Raw genomic sequence first — 17,718 nt, forward strand, 5'->3', positions numbered from 1 at the left:
AGTGGGAATCGATTGCAATGGTCAACGTACAACCCCACCCCCACCCCTGGGACAAACAACAGAAACGTGGTTGAAGAGACAGGGGAGAGTGTAAAATATGAAAATAAATATAATTTATAAATTATCAAGGGGAGGGGAGGGAAGGGAAAAAAAGGAGCTGATACTAAGGGCTCAAGTAGAAAGAAAATGTTTTGGAAATGATGATGACAATATATGTACAAATGTGCTTGATACAATTGATGTATGGATTGTTGTGGCATTTCTCCCAAACTATATGCCAAACCTAAAATTCTCCCAAATATATGCCAAAGCTAGCTGCTTGCTACACATGGCAAACGCCTATACACTTGGAGGTCAACGAAAGAAAGTCAGAGGTTATTCTCCCTGGGGTTATCGGCTATCTAAAGCAATCAGACGGTATCTTCTGTCCCACCCTAAGTAGGGCCCACTCCCTTCTGATAAGATAGATTATTTCTCTGAAGGAGAGCCCAGGGAGGTCAAGCCCACTCAAGGGTGACCAAGGTTAGGCTGCCATATTGAGTATAAGGTCTGGCCCATCTTGTCACGTGTGTACCTGTAGTCCCTCCCCTTCCTTTTGCATGTAAACCCCTAGTGCATCCCTTTCCTGTAACACTTATGCCTATTGTATAGCCCCTTCCTGTGAAGTGTTTGGTTACCTGTAATCACACCCTTAAGTATACACAGGCCTTGGCCAGAAATAGAGAGAGAGAGAGACTCTTCCTGCCCTCTCCTCTGCCCTCGCTGTACGTGGACCTGGCTAGTGAGATTATGGCCCTCTGGGAGGTGAGCTTACTACCATGAAATGTGTCTGACTCCTTTACTTTACCTTCTCTTCTATCGCTCTTATTCTCTATGACTTTACTACAATTTATATATATATATATATATTTACCCATACAATTATGCTTACCAGACCCGTGATAGTCTGAGGGGCTGGTTTCCCTCACAGATTGTTATAAGAGTTGTAAGAGGCCCCAATAAAGTGATTTATTAAAATTTTAAAAAATACAATAGTGTTTTCCAGATTGCAGGATGTAAAATATAGTGGCTCGTGAACATAAAAATCCAGTTGCCAAAGAATCGATGTTGAGTCACAGAGACCCCATGTGTGGCAGCGGTTGTGAATGAGGATACATTTAGGTATAGATTGCCAGGTCTTTCTGAGGTGCCACTGAGTGAACCCGCACTCCAACCTTCGGGTTAGAAGCTAGAGGTCTGCCTATTGGCACCCCCAGTTCCATGAAAATCATTTAAGTTATATTCACGTATGTTTCCTATGTGTGTATAAATCATTGTAGTACACATGTTTAGTACACATTTCTTAAAAGGTTGTCAAAACCAGGACAGACGATCCCTTCAGGACCAGTGGTTGGAGTGGCGATACTGGAAGGGTGGAGGGAGGGTGGGATAAAAGGGAAACCAATTACAAGGCTCTACATATAACCTCCTCTCTGGGGGATGGACTACAGAAAAGTGGGTGAAGGGAAATGTTGGACAATGTAAGATATGACAAAATAATAATAATTTATAAATTATCAAGGGTTCATGAGGGAGTGGGGAGCAGGGAGGAAGGGGAAAAATGAGGAGCTGATACCAAGGGCTCAAACAGAAAGGAAATGTTTTGAGAATGATGATGTCAACAAATGTACAAATGTGCTTGACACAATGGATGGATGTATGAATTGTGATAAGACTTGTATGAGCCCCTAGTAAAATGATTTAAAAATTCAGAAACCTTGATTTCTTTTCGGGACGAGTGCTGCCCACCCCTGTGACACACAGATCGGATATTTATTATTAATATATGGTAACTTCTTACCTTTTTAGAGCACTTGGCGGTGGTTTTCAGACAACACTTTTTGTGGCAAGCATACTTGCATACTGTAAAGTAAATTAAGGATGAAATCTTTTTAGATATGCCCATATCTATGACAAGCACTTTGCCATTTACAACCTTATTTTACATATTAAATATTTTCTTTAAATCTCAGATTACTATAATACTTCAAAAAGTTCATGGAAATGTCTATTATGAAAAAACTATATCTAAATCTCAAAATTTCTTTTTTGCAACAAAATAAACTCGTGTTAATATCCTATACAAAGCAATGCACGTAGCATCAAGTGAGAAAAAAAATTTAGTCACTACTCAAAAAAAACTAGTCAATGTTCAACCATTATAAGAGGGAGCATGTAAGCATGAATCAATGGTACTGAAGGAAGAAGTCCAAGATACACTGAAGGCATTAGCCAAAAATAAGGCTCCAGGAAAATGGGAGGAATACAAATTAAAACATTTCAACATGCTAATAAAATACTGGAAGGACTCACTTGTCTATGCCAAGAAATTTGGATGACAGCTACTTGGCCAATTGACTGGAAGAGATCTGTATGTGTACCCATTTCAAAAAAAGGTAACCCAACAGAATATGCAAATTATAGAACAATATCATCGATGTCACATGTAAGTAACAATGGCTGCAGCAGTACACTGACAGGGAGCTACAAAGTTCAGGCCAGATTCGGAGGAGGACTTGGAGCAAGGGATATCACTACTGACATCAGATGGACCTTGACTGAAAGCAGAGAATACCAGAAAGATGTTTACTTGTGCTTTACTGCTTATGAAAAGATGCCCTACAGTGTGGGACACAACAAACTACGAGAAGAATAGGAATTCCAAAACACATCATGCGCTGTGCTCATGCAGAACCCGTACCAAGAGAACAAGGGAATGCTGTATGGTTTTACATCAGGAAAGGTATGCGTCAGGGTTGTGTCCTCTCATTATATTAACTCGATATGTATGTTAGGCAAATCATCAGAGAAGCTGAATTATATGAAGAATTCGGCATCAGGGCTGGAACAAGGCTTATTGTGCAGATGACACAATTTTGTTTGCTGAAAGTGAGGAGGACTTGAAGCACTTGCTAATGAAGAGCAAAGACTGCAGCCTTCAGTATGGATTACAACTCAATGTAAAGAAAACTCAAATTTTCACAAGAGGTATACATCACAAATGGAGAAACAATGGAAGCTGTTGAGGATTTTCTTTTGCTTGGATTCACAATCCATGCTCATGGAAGCAGCAGTCAGAAGATCAAACGATGCTGGGTAAAGCTGCTGCACAAGACCTATTTAAAGTATTGAAAAGGAGGTCACTTTGAAGACCAAGATGTGCCTGAACCAAGCCACTGTATTTTCACTCGGCTCATATAGATGAGAAAGTTGGACATCAAATAAGGAAGACCAAATATTGTGAAGTATTAATTATGGTGCAAGCAAAGAATATTGCAAGTATGGACTGCCAAAAGAACAAACAAATCTATCTTGGAAGAAGTACAGCTAGAATGCTCCTTAGAGGTAAGGATGGTGAGGCTTCGTCTCACATACTTTGAACATGTTATAAGGAGAGACCAGTCCTTGGAAGAGGGTATCATGTTAGTAAAGTGGATGGGACGGCAGAAACAAAAGAGGAAGGCCTTCGAAAAGAAGGATGGACACAGTGGTTGTAAAACGGCTCAAACATAACAAGTGTGAGGATGGCACAGGGCTGTGGGCAGTGTTCTGTACTGTTGTACATAGGGTCCCTAACAACAACAACAACAACAACTTGTTAGAACACATCTGAGTGAACAGGATCTAGTGTGAGGTACTAAGAAAGAAGAATAATACATCAGACTGAAAAGGACCCCTATCATTGCAGTATAAACTGTGCTAAAATTGAAGCAAAAATAAGTATCAAATTTATGGTGAATGATGAAACCCCTGATGCTTTCTGAAAAGTTAATGCCTGAAAGAAATCAGCAGTTTCCAAATGAGTAACTCTTTAGAAGAAGGGACGATATGATGTTGAATAGCAATCCTGCAAAATACACTATCCATATGAATTTGCGAGGAAACAATCTTGTTCAAGCCCTAATTGAAGAGAACTGACACAGACACACACATCTTAAGTGGTTCAGCTTACCTAATTAGGTCTAAAAAAATTTAACTTGAATGGGTTATAGGGAGTAACTGGGGAGCAATCTTTAGAAGCAATTTAACTATGGAAGTGGATGACATATGAATATTATATCTAGAAATTACTAGGAAAACAGAAACAAAAACAACCAAACTTGACCTGTGGTTACCATGGATGAAGGAGGAAGAGTTTTTGCTTAGAAGGCATTGAGTTTTAATGGTGGTGGAGCAATCTGGAGAGGGATAACAATAATGATTATCCAACACGAAGAAGATAATCAATGGCACTGAACTATACATGTAGAAGTTGTTGACTTGGTGAATGTTTTGCTGTGTATATTTTTATCAAAATTGAAAAAAATACATGAATAACAATGAGTATATGTGCGTAAAGGGAGATAGTGGACGGTATAATATATGAAAATAAAAATAATTTATAAATTATCAAGAGTTCACGAGGGTGGGAGGGGTGGGAGGGGTAAAAAAGAGGAGCTGATACCAAGGGCTCAAGTTGAAAGAAAATGTTTTGGAAATGATGATCGTGACATATGTACAAACGTGCTTGATACAATTAGTGTATGGATTGTTATAAGAGCTGTAAGAGCCCCCAATAAAATAATTTATTGAACTAAAAAAAGTGAGTATGGGGAAAAAGAAAATGTTCTAAAATTGATTGTGGTAGTGTATATAACTCTTCTTGATATGGTTGAACTACTCAAGTATATGGTATATGGATGAGGGCCAATAAAACTGTTTTTAAAAAAATGAACTTTAACCTTTTTGCTCAAAGGGTACCAAAATCATTGCATGCAGATCAGGTGCAGACAAGAGTAGAGCATTCGATGGAAATTTAAACAAGTAGATCCACATCGTAAAGCATTTCTTGGAAGAACTGTAAGGAAATTTTAAACAAGCAGATCCACATCCTAAAGCATTTCTTGGAAGCAGTGTACAGAAAATGTCACTGGCTTTACCAGTACAACCCTGAAGGCAAAGCACAAAGCAATAGCTGTCTCCAGCTGCAAGTAGTCCAGTCAAAGCAAAAGCAGACTTGTCAAGAGCAAAGGTTGTGGTAACAGTTTTTTTGCTGCACAAGGCATTTTGCTTATTGATTATTGAGGAGCAAAGAATGATAATATCTGCTTTATTATGAGAGTGCTTTGAGAAAGTCAGTCAAAGTTTTACCAGACAAACATTCTGGAATGCTTCACCGGAGTCCTTGTTCACCATGACAATGTTACTGTTCATTCCTCTCATCAAACAAGAGAAGTTTTGCAGGAGTGAATCTTAGGCATCCGGCTTACATTCCTGATTTGACTCCTTCTGGTTTCCTAACCTTAAAATGTATTTAAAAGGCACCTTTTTTCTTCAGTTAATAATGTTAAAAAATAAATAAAAACCTGCATCACCATGGCTAAATTCTCAGGACACTCAGTTCTTTAGGGATGGGCTAAATGACTGGTGACGTGACTTTAACTTTAACTTGATGGAGCTTATGTTGAAAAATAAAGTTTATATATTTTATTTTTAAGTTCTATTTTCCCACAAACTTTTTTAAGTCCTCTCATAAGCCCTGTTGTTATTTGCTGCAGCTGAGTCAATGCAAACTCATGGCAAACCTCTGTCTCTGAAAAACCAAACTCACTGCCACTGAGTCAATTCTGGCTCATACAGAAACTGCAGAACAGGAAAAACTACCGTTTAGGTTTCTGTAACTCTTTATGGGTGTAGAAAGCCTCATCTTTTCCCCTATGAATGGCTGGTGATTTTGAACTGCTAACCTTGCAGTTAGCAACCCAACTCTTAACCCATTTCACCACATAATAATGAAAGAATTTTAACTGTCTTTTGGACAAAATGAAGATAAAACATGCCTAAACTTTCTAAGCATTGTCTAGGAAATTCTTTCATAATTCCCAATTCCCCACTCACACTAATAATCCAGTAGGAAAGGTCTTTCTCTGATTTGATTCCCAAGCTAGTGTCTGCTCCCTCATATATATGACCTATAACAGGTTAAGAGTTAAAAAGTATTCCTATCAGTAAGTAAGGAATTACAAAATACATTTTTAAAAACACTTCATTTTCACCGTAAATTCACCGTAAATTTCTAGGCTAATAATGAATGGAAAGATGATAGGAAAATCAGTGTTGGGCCATGGAAAAGCGAACACATCCAGGAGAGTGGAGATTTTACTCTGGTGAGCATGACTTTTATCCTAATTGTCATTATGGGCCTAGTCCTTTCTAATATTTCTTTCATTAAAAGAGCCTAAGTGGCACCAACAGTAAGCACTAGACTGCTACCTACAAGGTTGCTGGTTCATATCTATTCAGAAGATCAGCAAGAGAAAAACAAGGTCATTTGCTTCTATAAAGATTACAGCCATGAAAACTCGGTCGTTCTACTCTGTCACATGGGAAGGCAAATAATTGAAAGTAACGTGATGTTATCTAACAAAAACAACAGTAAGACCCTACAATATTACATACTACACCAGGGTAGATGGATGGAGTAAGAGTGGAATATTCTCTGAAAGCCAGAACCAAGAACTACAAAGTGTCTCTACAAACATGCTAAGATTTAGACATCCTGACGAACGGTTTTTTTAAAGTAACTTTTCAGAAATAGCCTAAGAGTTTATTCTTTAATTTAAGAGTTTAATTTAATTTAAGAGTTTGTTCTGTAATCTTTATAGAAACAGATCACCATGTTTTTCTCCTGCTGATCTTCTGGGTAGATTGAACCACCAACTCTGTGGTTAGCAGTCTATTTATCCATCCACTTAGAGGTCTAACTAACATTTATTTATTAAAACTTATCCAGAAATATACCAAGCATTGGTGATAAAGAAGAAACAGATGATGTTTCCTGACCTTCTAAAATTCACATTCTGCAGGAAAGACTCACAGAAAGCAAACAGTGCAGGGACACTTGCGTGCAGACATGAGGCTGACTGAAACACACTGTAACTAACTGGGCCACGCTGAAGTCTGAAAGAAGATTACTTCAATGGAAAGAGTACAAAGTCTCTGAGGGACTAGAGATACTAATAAAAAGTCTGACTAGGCTAGAAAAAATAAATAAAGGAGAATACAGTGAGAAATGAGCTTAAACAATTAGATAGTATGAATTTGTTCTCTCATACTTACATTTGCAAACAGAGGCTCGGTCCATTATCCATATCAGTGAAGAACAGTATTCACAGTACGTAGGGATGCTATACTGAGTGGCTTTAAAAATGTGACCATTGTGTTCTTCCACCTAAATAGGAAAAAAAATTAGCTGTTTACAGTAAAGCAAACACAATAAATACTGTCGATCATAGTCAGTCAGTGGGAACACCTTCAATTCCTCATTTAAGTCTTCTCTGTGTACTTACTCCACAGGGAGCAATGTGATAGCCTAAGAAATTGCTAGACTGTGTCAATTCTTGTTCTCCAAAAAATAACGATCTAGTCAGGAAAAACGGACCAACTTACATGAAAACTAGAAAGAAATGCAATTACTACAAGCAGTTTCAAAAAGTCCATAGAAAAGCTCCTGTCTTAGTTTCACTTCCCCAGTTTTCTCAGCCTTGTGTGACTATAAGTCAGTATGTTAAATTAAGAGCAGTATTCTTTTTTCTAAAACTCAGTTTTCACCACCTTGAGGATGCCAAAGGCCTGCTATCGCTGTGAGTTATAAAACCAGAAACACACTCCCTGCCACCATGCTGATTCTGAAGCACAGCTACCCTAGAAGACAAGGGGAGCTACCGCTGGGGGTTTCCAAGACTGTCTCTCTCCTGGAGGAGAAAGCCTCATCTTCTTCCCAAGGAGCAATGGTGGTTCCCAACTATTGACCTTGGGTTTGCAGCCCAACTGTATTCAAAATTGAGTGAACAATTTATTTATTCTCCCCGCCCCCACCCTTTCTGCCCTCTTGAGTGAACAATTTAAATAGTGATTTTATTAATTCATTTGAAATTAACAATAAATGTTGTATGTTAACATAAATAAGATTTTTGTGAACAACTAGCATATATTGAAAACAAAAGAAAAAGTCATGATAGTTATTTGTGGAGTTAACTCTGACTCTGGTGACCCACACTGCACCAAAGAACGCACCACAGACGTTTCAAAGCTGTGATCTTTTGTAAGTAGATGATCACACCTGTCTTCTGAGATGCCTCTGAGGCAGTTTAAATTGTTCATCTTTTGGCCAATAATGGAATGCTCAACTGCTTAACTGTCTGGACCACCTACTGAATCCTCATAAAGTTGCTCTATATTTTCATAAATCTCTGTAATGTCCAACTTAAAAGTCATCTGGATTCTCACAGTCACTTGTGCATTCATCCTGCTGCAGTATGCAGTTTAGATTGAGAAGGAAATCCAACTTCATACAGATATGAAGTTGAGAAATGGAGGAATTTTAATAGTTCTTCCAGATAATGATATTACACCAAAACTCTACAAACGGTAACCTACGGGTTAATTCCAATGTGAAATCTAAAACCATTCCAATAAATTCCTCACATGCAATGATATTAAATCCATTATTCTGGAAAGTATTATAATTTAAAACCTTTACCCTCAAAGATACCATTGAGAAAAAGATAAGCAACACCAACCAAAGAAAATATTTGCCAAACACATAATCTGATAAAAATCTTATATTCAAGATTTATTATAAATTATTATTTGTAAGAAAACAACCCAGAGAGTGCAAGAAAGAACATGTTCTAAAATCAATTCTAGTGATGATTGCACAACTCTTCTTAATATGTTTAAACGATTAACTTAATAGTTAATAACTCAAATTATTGAACTGTATGATGTGTGAATTATGTTAACAAAACTATTTCAGGAAATAAAAGCAAATAAAGGTATTGGCCTATGTACATATATTTATGAGGCAATACACTGAGGCTGTGGATGGGCCTTGGGCCTCTGCTCATAACCCCCCTCAATACAACAACACTTTGTTCTAACAAAATGGCACTTTGTGATACTCACCCCCTCACCCCCACCCCCACCACAATCGCTGAAGACAAAATGGGTGTATAAGCAGATGTGGTGAAAACAGTGGAGGGTGCCCTGCTATTAAAAGATATAGCGTCTGGGGTCTTAAAGGCTTGAAGTTGAACAAGCAGTCATCCAACAGTGAAGCAACAAGCCCACATAGAAAAAAGCACACCAGCAGGTGAGATCATGAGGTGTCATCGCCACCGGGTAACAGGCCTCAGAAGATTCATAACAAACAACGAACAAACAAACAAAAATGCATTGGTGAGAAGGGGGACCCAAAGCCCATCTATAGACAATGGAACATCTCCACACCTAGGAGTCCGAGGGAAGGGATGAGTCAATCAGAGTGCAGTTGAGCACCGATGGATCGCACAATATACCTCTGGCTCTTTGAGGCCTCCTCACGCCCCACTCTCATGACCAGCCAGTGCTGCTTCCCACTCTGGACTGGACCGGAGAATGTACGTAAGCACAGGCCAGAAATAAAGCTCACGACACGTGGAACCCAGGACCAGGAATGGGAATAGCGATACCAAAAGGACAGAGGGGAGTCGGGGAGAGGTGGGGAGGGAGGGGGAACAGATCGCAATGACTGGCACACAACTACACGCCCCCCTCCAGAGGTAAGAACAACAGAAAACAGAGGGCTAGGGAGACAGCAGTCGGTATGCGATATGAAAATAATAACAATCTATAATCTATCAAGGGGTCACGAAGGAGGGGGTGGGTGAGGAGGGGAAAAAAGAGGGGCTGATCCCAAGGGCTCAATAGAAAATAAATGTTTAGAAAAGAATGATGGCTATATATGTACTAATATATCTGATACAATTGATGTATGGATTGTAATAAGAGTTGTAAGAGCCAATAAAATGATCTTTAAAAAAAAAACATTTCCAATCAATGCAATGTGCTATATACTTCAAACTGTCAGTGTGAATATTGCTTTTTTATGACATGCAGAAGTGATGATAACTTACCAAATCAGCTTCTTTTTTCCTTCTTTTTTTTCTTTCTGTTTTTGGCACCTGGGCAGGGAATAAGGATAAATTATGATACAATTAATACTAATTTTCTTACTTCTTAGCAAACACTGAGATTTTTGCTCAATAGGTAAGAGAATAAACAGCTCCTTATTTTTCAGGACCAACTCTGCACTTCCAATAATCAACTGTGAGAAAAAATTTTAATTTGAGATAACATGATACTGATAAAACTTAATTAATGGAAGGATACTTTGGAGATCACTCTTTTTAAACCTCCGTTCTGTGCAGAAGTCATATCACGCTAAAATAAGCATTTTATTTTAATCACTCATTTAAATGCTCACTTATATTATTTTTCAGGCATTCCACATTTAGTCCCTAGAAAAATGCTGTCCCAAAGCAACATAAAAAATTTTTTTAAAAGAGCATTATTTGGAAAATGGAAATGCTCTTTTATATATATTCCCTGACAATCATACTATGAAGAAACTTCAAACAGTTTGTGGAAATTGGAATTAAAAGGCAATTTATTTAATCCACTTTTTAAAGCCCCTTCATATACACATTCAAAGGCATTATAAGCCCACTAAAAATCTTCTATGTAAAAATACTTTAATCTACATCTAAAACAGGACTTTTTTCCTTTAAGTTTTCATTATGAATTAGATGGACAAAATATATCATCAGTTTTACATTCAACAATTTATTCAAATGTGTTTCACCTCATCCGTTGAAATTCTCTCAACTGTACATCCCACTTCCTTCTTATATATCCTGTGTCCCTTCCTCATTTTTTTCCTAAGCCTCTGTATTTTGTACTTGGGTAAATGCTGCCTTTTTTAGAAAAATTTAAATGGTTGGTTATTCTAAAACAGCAGTGAGTCCAATCTCGGGGTTGAAGAATGATAAAGGGCCATACAAGGGTCCTCCCGGACTCTATTTGACCAATAAACCTGGTCTTTTTTATGATTTAGGGTTTTGTTCCATGTCTCCTACTACTATCCAAGGCCTTCTACTGTGATCCATTTCAGAGCAATTGGTATCAGTAGCCAGGCACCCTAGTTCTTCTGGTATCAGGGTTGGGAACAGTAGTATATGTGTGATCCATTAATCTACTACAGGGGTTCCTAACCTTCCTAATGCAGCGACCCTTTAATTCAGCTCCTCATGTGGTAGTGACCCCCAACCATAAAATTATTTTTGTTGCTACTTCATAACTTTAATTTTGCTACTGTTATGAATCTGGCGACCCATGTGAAAGGATCGGCATGACCCACAGGTTGAGAACTGCTGGTCTACTGAATTAACTATATTATAGAACTTTAGTGGGTCTATTTATCTCTAGACAACTGGACATACCTTGCTGAGGGGTAGTGGGGAGATGAGCCACTTAGGGTACATTACAGCAATAATGAAACTCACAACCTTCCTCTAGTTCTTAAACGCTTCCTCCCCCCAACTACCAGGACCCCAATTCTGCCTTGCAGACTTAGTTAGACCAGATGATGCACAGCAGTACAGATGGGAATTGGAAACGCAGGGAATCTAGGACAGATGAACCTCTCAGGACCAGGGGTGACAGTGGCGATACCAGGGAGGGAAGGGGGTTGTAGAAAGGGGGAATTGATCACAGGGAGCTCCATATAACCTCCTCTCTGGGGGACGGGCAGCAGAGGGGTGGGTGAAGGGAGACGCTGGGCAGTGTAATATAAGATACAATAATAATTTTTAAATTATCAAGGGTACATGGAGGAGAGGGGAGGAGGAAAGGAGGGGGAGGGAAAAAAGGAAAATGAGCTGATTCTGGGAACCCAAGAGGAAAGCAAATTTTGGGAATGAGGGCAACAAATGTATAGATGTGCTTTACATAATTGATCTATGTATTGTGATGAATTGTATGAGCCCCAATAAATTGATTAAAAAAATAATCATAAAAAGATGGTTTGCAAATAGAAATACATAAAAACTATACAAAAAAGGATTTCAATATATAAAAAGGTAACACACTGATTAACTGTCTCTGCCAATAATTTGTCTCTTCAATAATATGGATTTCATAAAACTTATTTAATAGAGCTGAAGCAAGAATTAAATAGACTAGGCATTTGCTAAAATAAAGGTTATTATAATTATAATAATTTGAAGGGACACATTTTCCCAAAACCTAATTTAAAGAAATATATAAGTTATGGGTCTTTAAATCACTGAATGATACATTGAATTTCATCTTAATTTTATTTTTCTATCATTCTATTGGGGACTCTTACAGCTCCATCCATTGTGTCAAGCACATTTGTACATATGTTGCCATCATCATTTTCAAAGCATTTTCTTTCTATTTGAGTCCTTGGTATCACCTCCTCAGTTTTTTCACTCCCTCATGAACCCTTGATAATTTATAAATTATTATTATTTCATGTCTTACACTGGCCAATGTGTCCCTTTACCCACTTTTCCCCTGGGGAGGGGATTATATATTGATCACTGTGATCAGTTCCCCCTTTCTCCCCCTACCTTCCCCTCCCCCTCCTGATATTGCTACTCTCATTATTGGTCCTGAGGGGTTTATCTGTCCTGGATTCCATTGTGTTGTGAGCTCTTATCTGTACCTGTATACATGCTCTAGTCTACTCAGATTTGTAAGGTAGTATTGGGGTCATGCTAGTGGAGGGGAGAAAGCATTAAAGAACCAAAGGAAAGTTGTATGTTTCTTGTTTTTTTTTTCTCCATCGGTGCTACACTGCACCGATTGGCTCGTCTCTTCCTTGTGATGCTTTTGTAAGGGGATGTCCAATCGTTTACAGATTGGCTTTGGGTCTCCACTCTGCATTCCTCCTCATTCACATTGATATGACTTTTTAGTTCTGGGTCTTTGATGCCCGATACCTGATCCCATCGACACCTCATGATCACATAGGCTGGTGTGCTTCTTCCATATGGACTTTGTTGCTTCTCAACTAGATGGCCACTTATTTATCTTTAAGCTTTAAGACCCCAGATGTTATATCTTTTGATAGCTGGGCACCATCGGCTTTCTGCACTTTGCTTATGCATCCATATTGTCTTCAGTGATCGTGTCAGGAAGGTGAGCATCACGGAATGCCAGGTTATTAGAACAAAGTGTTCTTGTGTTAGGAATCTCATCTTTAAGCACTGTTTTTCAAAATGAAATTCATAACCTTTCTAAATGCTTGTTATCTTAAGAGCACAATACTGTGTATTTAACTCAGTGGAGAATGTATTCATTATTGACAGTTTAGGTAACAGGTCTGAGGAATTTATCAAACTGAAAGGAGTTTGGAGGATTTAAAACAGTGATAGGTTGCATGTTTACTCTAATGTTTTTCTGAAATAACAATCACAACAGACTCTTAAAAATAACTCATAAAATAACTCATAAGTAAATCCTTTTAGAAATCAAAGCACATCATATTTACCTTTGTGGCTACGCAATCTGATGTCTTGAATTCGTTCATATATTCATCTAAAAACACTTTAAAAGTGTTGACCCAAACTCTGACTGGAGATTCACTCCAATCGCGCTGCTCAAATCTCATTGTCTTTTCCAGAATCTGTTCAAATAGTGCATAGAGGTCCTTATACCGTATGCTTTTCCCATCATCCATCTAGTGAGAAACCAGAGAAGATATGTAATGTTGTAGCATAAAATTCTTTATATAGGCAAGAGTGATTCAACTTGTATTGGGTGTTATTAGAATAAAGATATAAGACCCTGTACACTTTCTTTTTTTTTAATACTTTTATTGGGGGTTCTTAGATCTCTTATCACAATCCTTACATTCATTAAGTGTGTCAAGCACATTTGCACATATGCTGCCATTACCATTTTCAAAGCATTCTCTTCCCACTTGAGTCTCTGATATCAGCTCCCCATTTCTTTCTCCTCCACCCCCACCCACTTTCCCTCCCTCACACACCCTTGTTAAGTTATAGATTATTATTTCCATATCTTACATTGTCCTCCATCGCCCCCCACCACATTTCCTTTATTAGTCCCAAGACCCTGTATACTTTCTAATGAGCTTTTAATGATTTCTAATACTGAGTACATGTGGTATTTATAAATGTCTACTTAGCTATGGAGTGTATGGTCTTTGGTAATAGTTTAAATAATATAATAATTTGAGTAAGTCCTAGGAATTTCTTCTATACAAATCAGTCAATCACAACTAATAGGTACATTCGTTTTTACCTATTTGGGGCTATAAATATCACTCATATCCTTTTTCATTACCTATCCCCAGAAATGAGTTTTATTTCAGATTGTTCCAGTCTAAAATTAGGAGGCTAATTACTTGGATTCTTGCCTAATGATATATTAGATAATCATCTTTACTTTCACTCCTTTCTACAAAAGAAGAGTGACATGTCCAGAGTAACAGTATATAACTTGAGAGGAATTTAAATAGAATCCATTTTAGTTTATTTAAAAGTTGACATTTTTATATGAGAGAAGACTCCAAAGAATCAGAAACTGCTATATGCATTTACTATTTACTTCCTTTTGAACAATTTGAAGTGAGACCATGGGGTTTTTTGACTCAGGGTTAGAAAGCCAGTATTAAAGCTTTGCTTAATCATGCTGGCTCTTCCCCAGTGACTGAAAATGAATCCGAGCATCTAACAATCCCAACTTTCTAATCTAGGAACTACAAATGTGAAGAGAGAAAGCAATGTGACAAGCAACTGGGCAGATTAGAAAAGTGTGGCCACTTAGTCCTTCCCTCCCCCAAATCTAGAAATTTTCAGAATAAACATATTACTTCCTTATTATAATTTTTATTCCTAGTTTCGTAGACTGTGTAGTTCCTCATTTCTCCAGGTAAAAAAATATTACAACAAGAAAAAAAAGTAGAGGATATGAAAGAAAGTTCTCCTGATTGCTCTTTTCAAAATGAGTTAAAAACTAGATTTATTTTATGGAAGGGAAATGATAATTTATACATATGAATAAGAATTCTATAGATGTAAGCATTACTAGATGCTTCAGTACGAAATACACACACACACACACACACATACAAAAATCCGTGAACATAAAATACTCTAATTCTACTGAAAGATAATATAAAATAACTAGAATCTATAGCTTGGTAACAGAGCTAAAAGGATTATGAGAAGTAAAATAGTGGTGAGGCAATGGGAGAAACCCAATAGTACCCAAAATACCTTGACTATAAAATAATACTTATAAATCTAAGGGGAGAAAAAAACCCAAAAATTTATTCAAGGAAATTCAAGGAAGTTATTAATCTGAAGACAGTATATTTCCCCCCACCTATATAGGGTCACTATGAACCAGATTAGACTTTTTTTTTTTTTTGGCACTTAACATCCCTAAAACAAAATTAGGGAGTTGGAGAAATCTTGGTAGAACATGGACTCCTTATTGCTTTATAATAGAGATCGGGTCAGCACACTTTTGAGACAGAAGAGCCAATCCTATCCCTCACAACTATTTAAAAAATTATTGGAGAGCCATAAATATATTTTTACAAACAAATGAAATCATCATTAGCTGAATAATATCCTTTGAACATTTAGTAAATGAAACTATGACAGTTTTATTTTCATTTTCAATTTTGCTTCAGAGCCACACGTGGGCTCTCCAGCTAGCTTGCCAACCCCTACCTTATACAGTGCTGACAAATTTTCCTTATATCAACTATCTCCTGATCTGGTTAAGCTTACCGCCAATGCAGATGAATAAAAGCTGAAGATATTCTGTCGAAACTCTCTTAGGGCCTTTTTAAACACAACATCCACCATTGTATCTTTCTTGCTGTCTTCATTATCCAGATCATTCATCTGGGAACCACAGAAAGAGTTTCTGTTCACAATCAACTAATTGAAAAGAAGTGAGTACAACAGTGGATTGTTTCTTTAACAGTAACTGTCCTGAAAAGGAAAGTTACTGGCTATTTGGGGACCTAGACAGAAATATTAATAGATAGCCCAACTTTTATTACTACTAGTTAGTTTCTTAGATCCCTTCTGAAACTAACATTGAGCAAATACAAGTATCAACAGCATATTAAGACTACAATATGACAGTTATAGTAAAATGAAGGCAATAAATAAAGCCCCAAACCTTAAATTCCATTTATCCTGTTTGACTTATGCATATCTTATTTTTTGTACTTTTCTAGTAAAGGACAGACTATGTACTAACTACTGAAGTATACGTAAACTTGATCTCTTAGAATAGCCTACTATGTATAAGTGCTCCATAGGTAAAGCTACTGAAGGACCAAACTCAGCAAGTGTACCTTCTTCAGAAGAAATTCATCCATGCTTTTCAAATCATTGGTACTTGCTATGATCTGGACAGAGTCATTTTGCCAATGCATGGACTCCAAAGCCACATTGCTGATCTTCACACCTCGCTTCCTCTTTGCCTTTGGAGAAGGCTCTTTGTTCTCCTTAAACTCCTTCCGGGAACACCCAGGTAGATCGGTGCTCAAAGAAGGTGTCGGTTGATAATGAACTAATTCTGGAATTCAAAAAAATGCATTATGCTGAGTGAAATTACTCAATCACAGAAGAACAAATATCCTATCAGACCATTATTATCAAAGTCAAGGAAAGGTTTATACAATAAAAGTGTGGGAGGGGAAGTCTCAGGCTAGAAGGGAGACAGCATTAATTTGGGTGAAGGGGAAGGCAATACACAGTACGAGGGAGCGTAAGGCAAAATAATGGAGGCAGAGGTAGATACAGTACTGGGAAGTTTGCAACGGTTAAAGGCAACAGAGGCAAATACTATTATATGCACAATCCTGCAATCGTGGTAATCTGAGTAGATGATTGAGTAGGGTGAACAGGTGTGTGATGGAGAGTGGGAGTATACCTAAAAATATATATAGGTTTGACAGAAGATATTCAAGTGTTTTCACCTTTGTTGAAAGTATACCCATGAATGTGCTGCAGCATCTAGGGGGTAGGAGGTAGGGGGAACAGGAGTTATAAAAACTTCTTAAGACATAACCACCAAACACCTTGAGGGAACTCGCGCTTGCTGGGCTGTGGGCTCAGGACCATAGTCTTGGGGGCACCAAGGTCAAGTGGCGTAATAACAGTTCATAAACACTATGTTCTACATTTTTCTTGGGTGAGTACCAACTGGGGCCTGTGGTGTTAACAAACCCAGGGATAAGGGAACAACAAGTGACCCAAATCGGTGGTGAGGAGGGTGTAGGTGGCCTGGTAGGGCATGATCAAGGGTAATATAACCGAGAGGAATTACTGAAACTCAAATGAAGGTTAAGCATGATAGTGGGACAAGAGGAAAGTAAAAAGAAATAGAGGAAAGAGCTAGGAGGCAAACAGCATTTATAGAGGTCTAATAAAGGCATGTACATATGTAAATATATTTACATGTGAGGATGGGGAAATAGATCTAGGTGCATATATTTATAGGTTTAGTATTAAGGTAGCAGATGGACATTGGGCCCCCATTCAAGTACTCCCTCAATGCAATAATACTTTGTTCTATTAAACTGGCATTCCGTGATGCTCACCACCTTCCTGACATGATCGCTGAAGACAATGTGTATGCATAAGCAAATGTGGTGAACAAATCTGATGGAGCCCGGCTATCAAAAGAAACAGCACCTAGGGTCTTAAAGACTTGAAGGTAAACAAGCGGCCATCTAGCTCAGAAGCAACGAAGCTCACATGGAAGAACCACACCAGCCTGTGTGATCACGAGATGCCG

The 17,718-nt window shown here is 37.9% G+C and overlaps 1 protein-coding gene across 6 annotated transcripts in view; it reads right to left on the reverse strand.

Annotated features, from left to right (window-relative positions):
• MYO9A (myosin IXA) overlaps nt 1-17,718 on the reverse strand; it is a 211,124-nt gene that overhangs the window by 44,067 nt on the left and 149,339 nt on the right. For all 6 annotated transcript variants that reach the window (XM_004711954.2, XM_045285720.1, XM_045285719.1 and 3 more), the window contains 6 exons: nt 16,271-16,494; nt 15,693-15,809; nt 13,418-13,606; nt 9,975-10,022; nt 7,138-7,249; nt 1,841-1,902 (listed from right to left, as the gene is read on the reverse strand). In XM_004711954.2, the coding sequence (XP_004712011.1) occupies nt 1,841-1,902; nt 7,138-7,249; nt 9,975-10,022; nt 13,418-13,606; nt 15,693-15,809; nt 16,271-16,494 (752 nt within the window). The remainder of the gene's footprint in view (nt 1-1,840; nt 1,903-7,137; nt 7,250-9,974; nt 10,023-13,417; nt 13,607-15,692; nt 15,810-16,270; nt 16,495-17,718) is intronic.

This window comes from Echinops telfairi, unplaced genomic scaffold (genome assembly GCF_000313985.2).
Source record: "Echinops telfairi isolate 266 unplaced genomic scaffold, ASM31398v2 ScPeMD7_7475;HRSCAF=8513, whole genome shotgun sequence".
Classification (NCBI taxonomy): domain Eukaryota; kingdom Metazoa; phylum Chordata; class Mammalia; order Afrosoricida; family Tenrecidae; genus Echinops; species Echinops telfairi.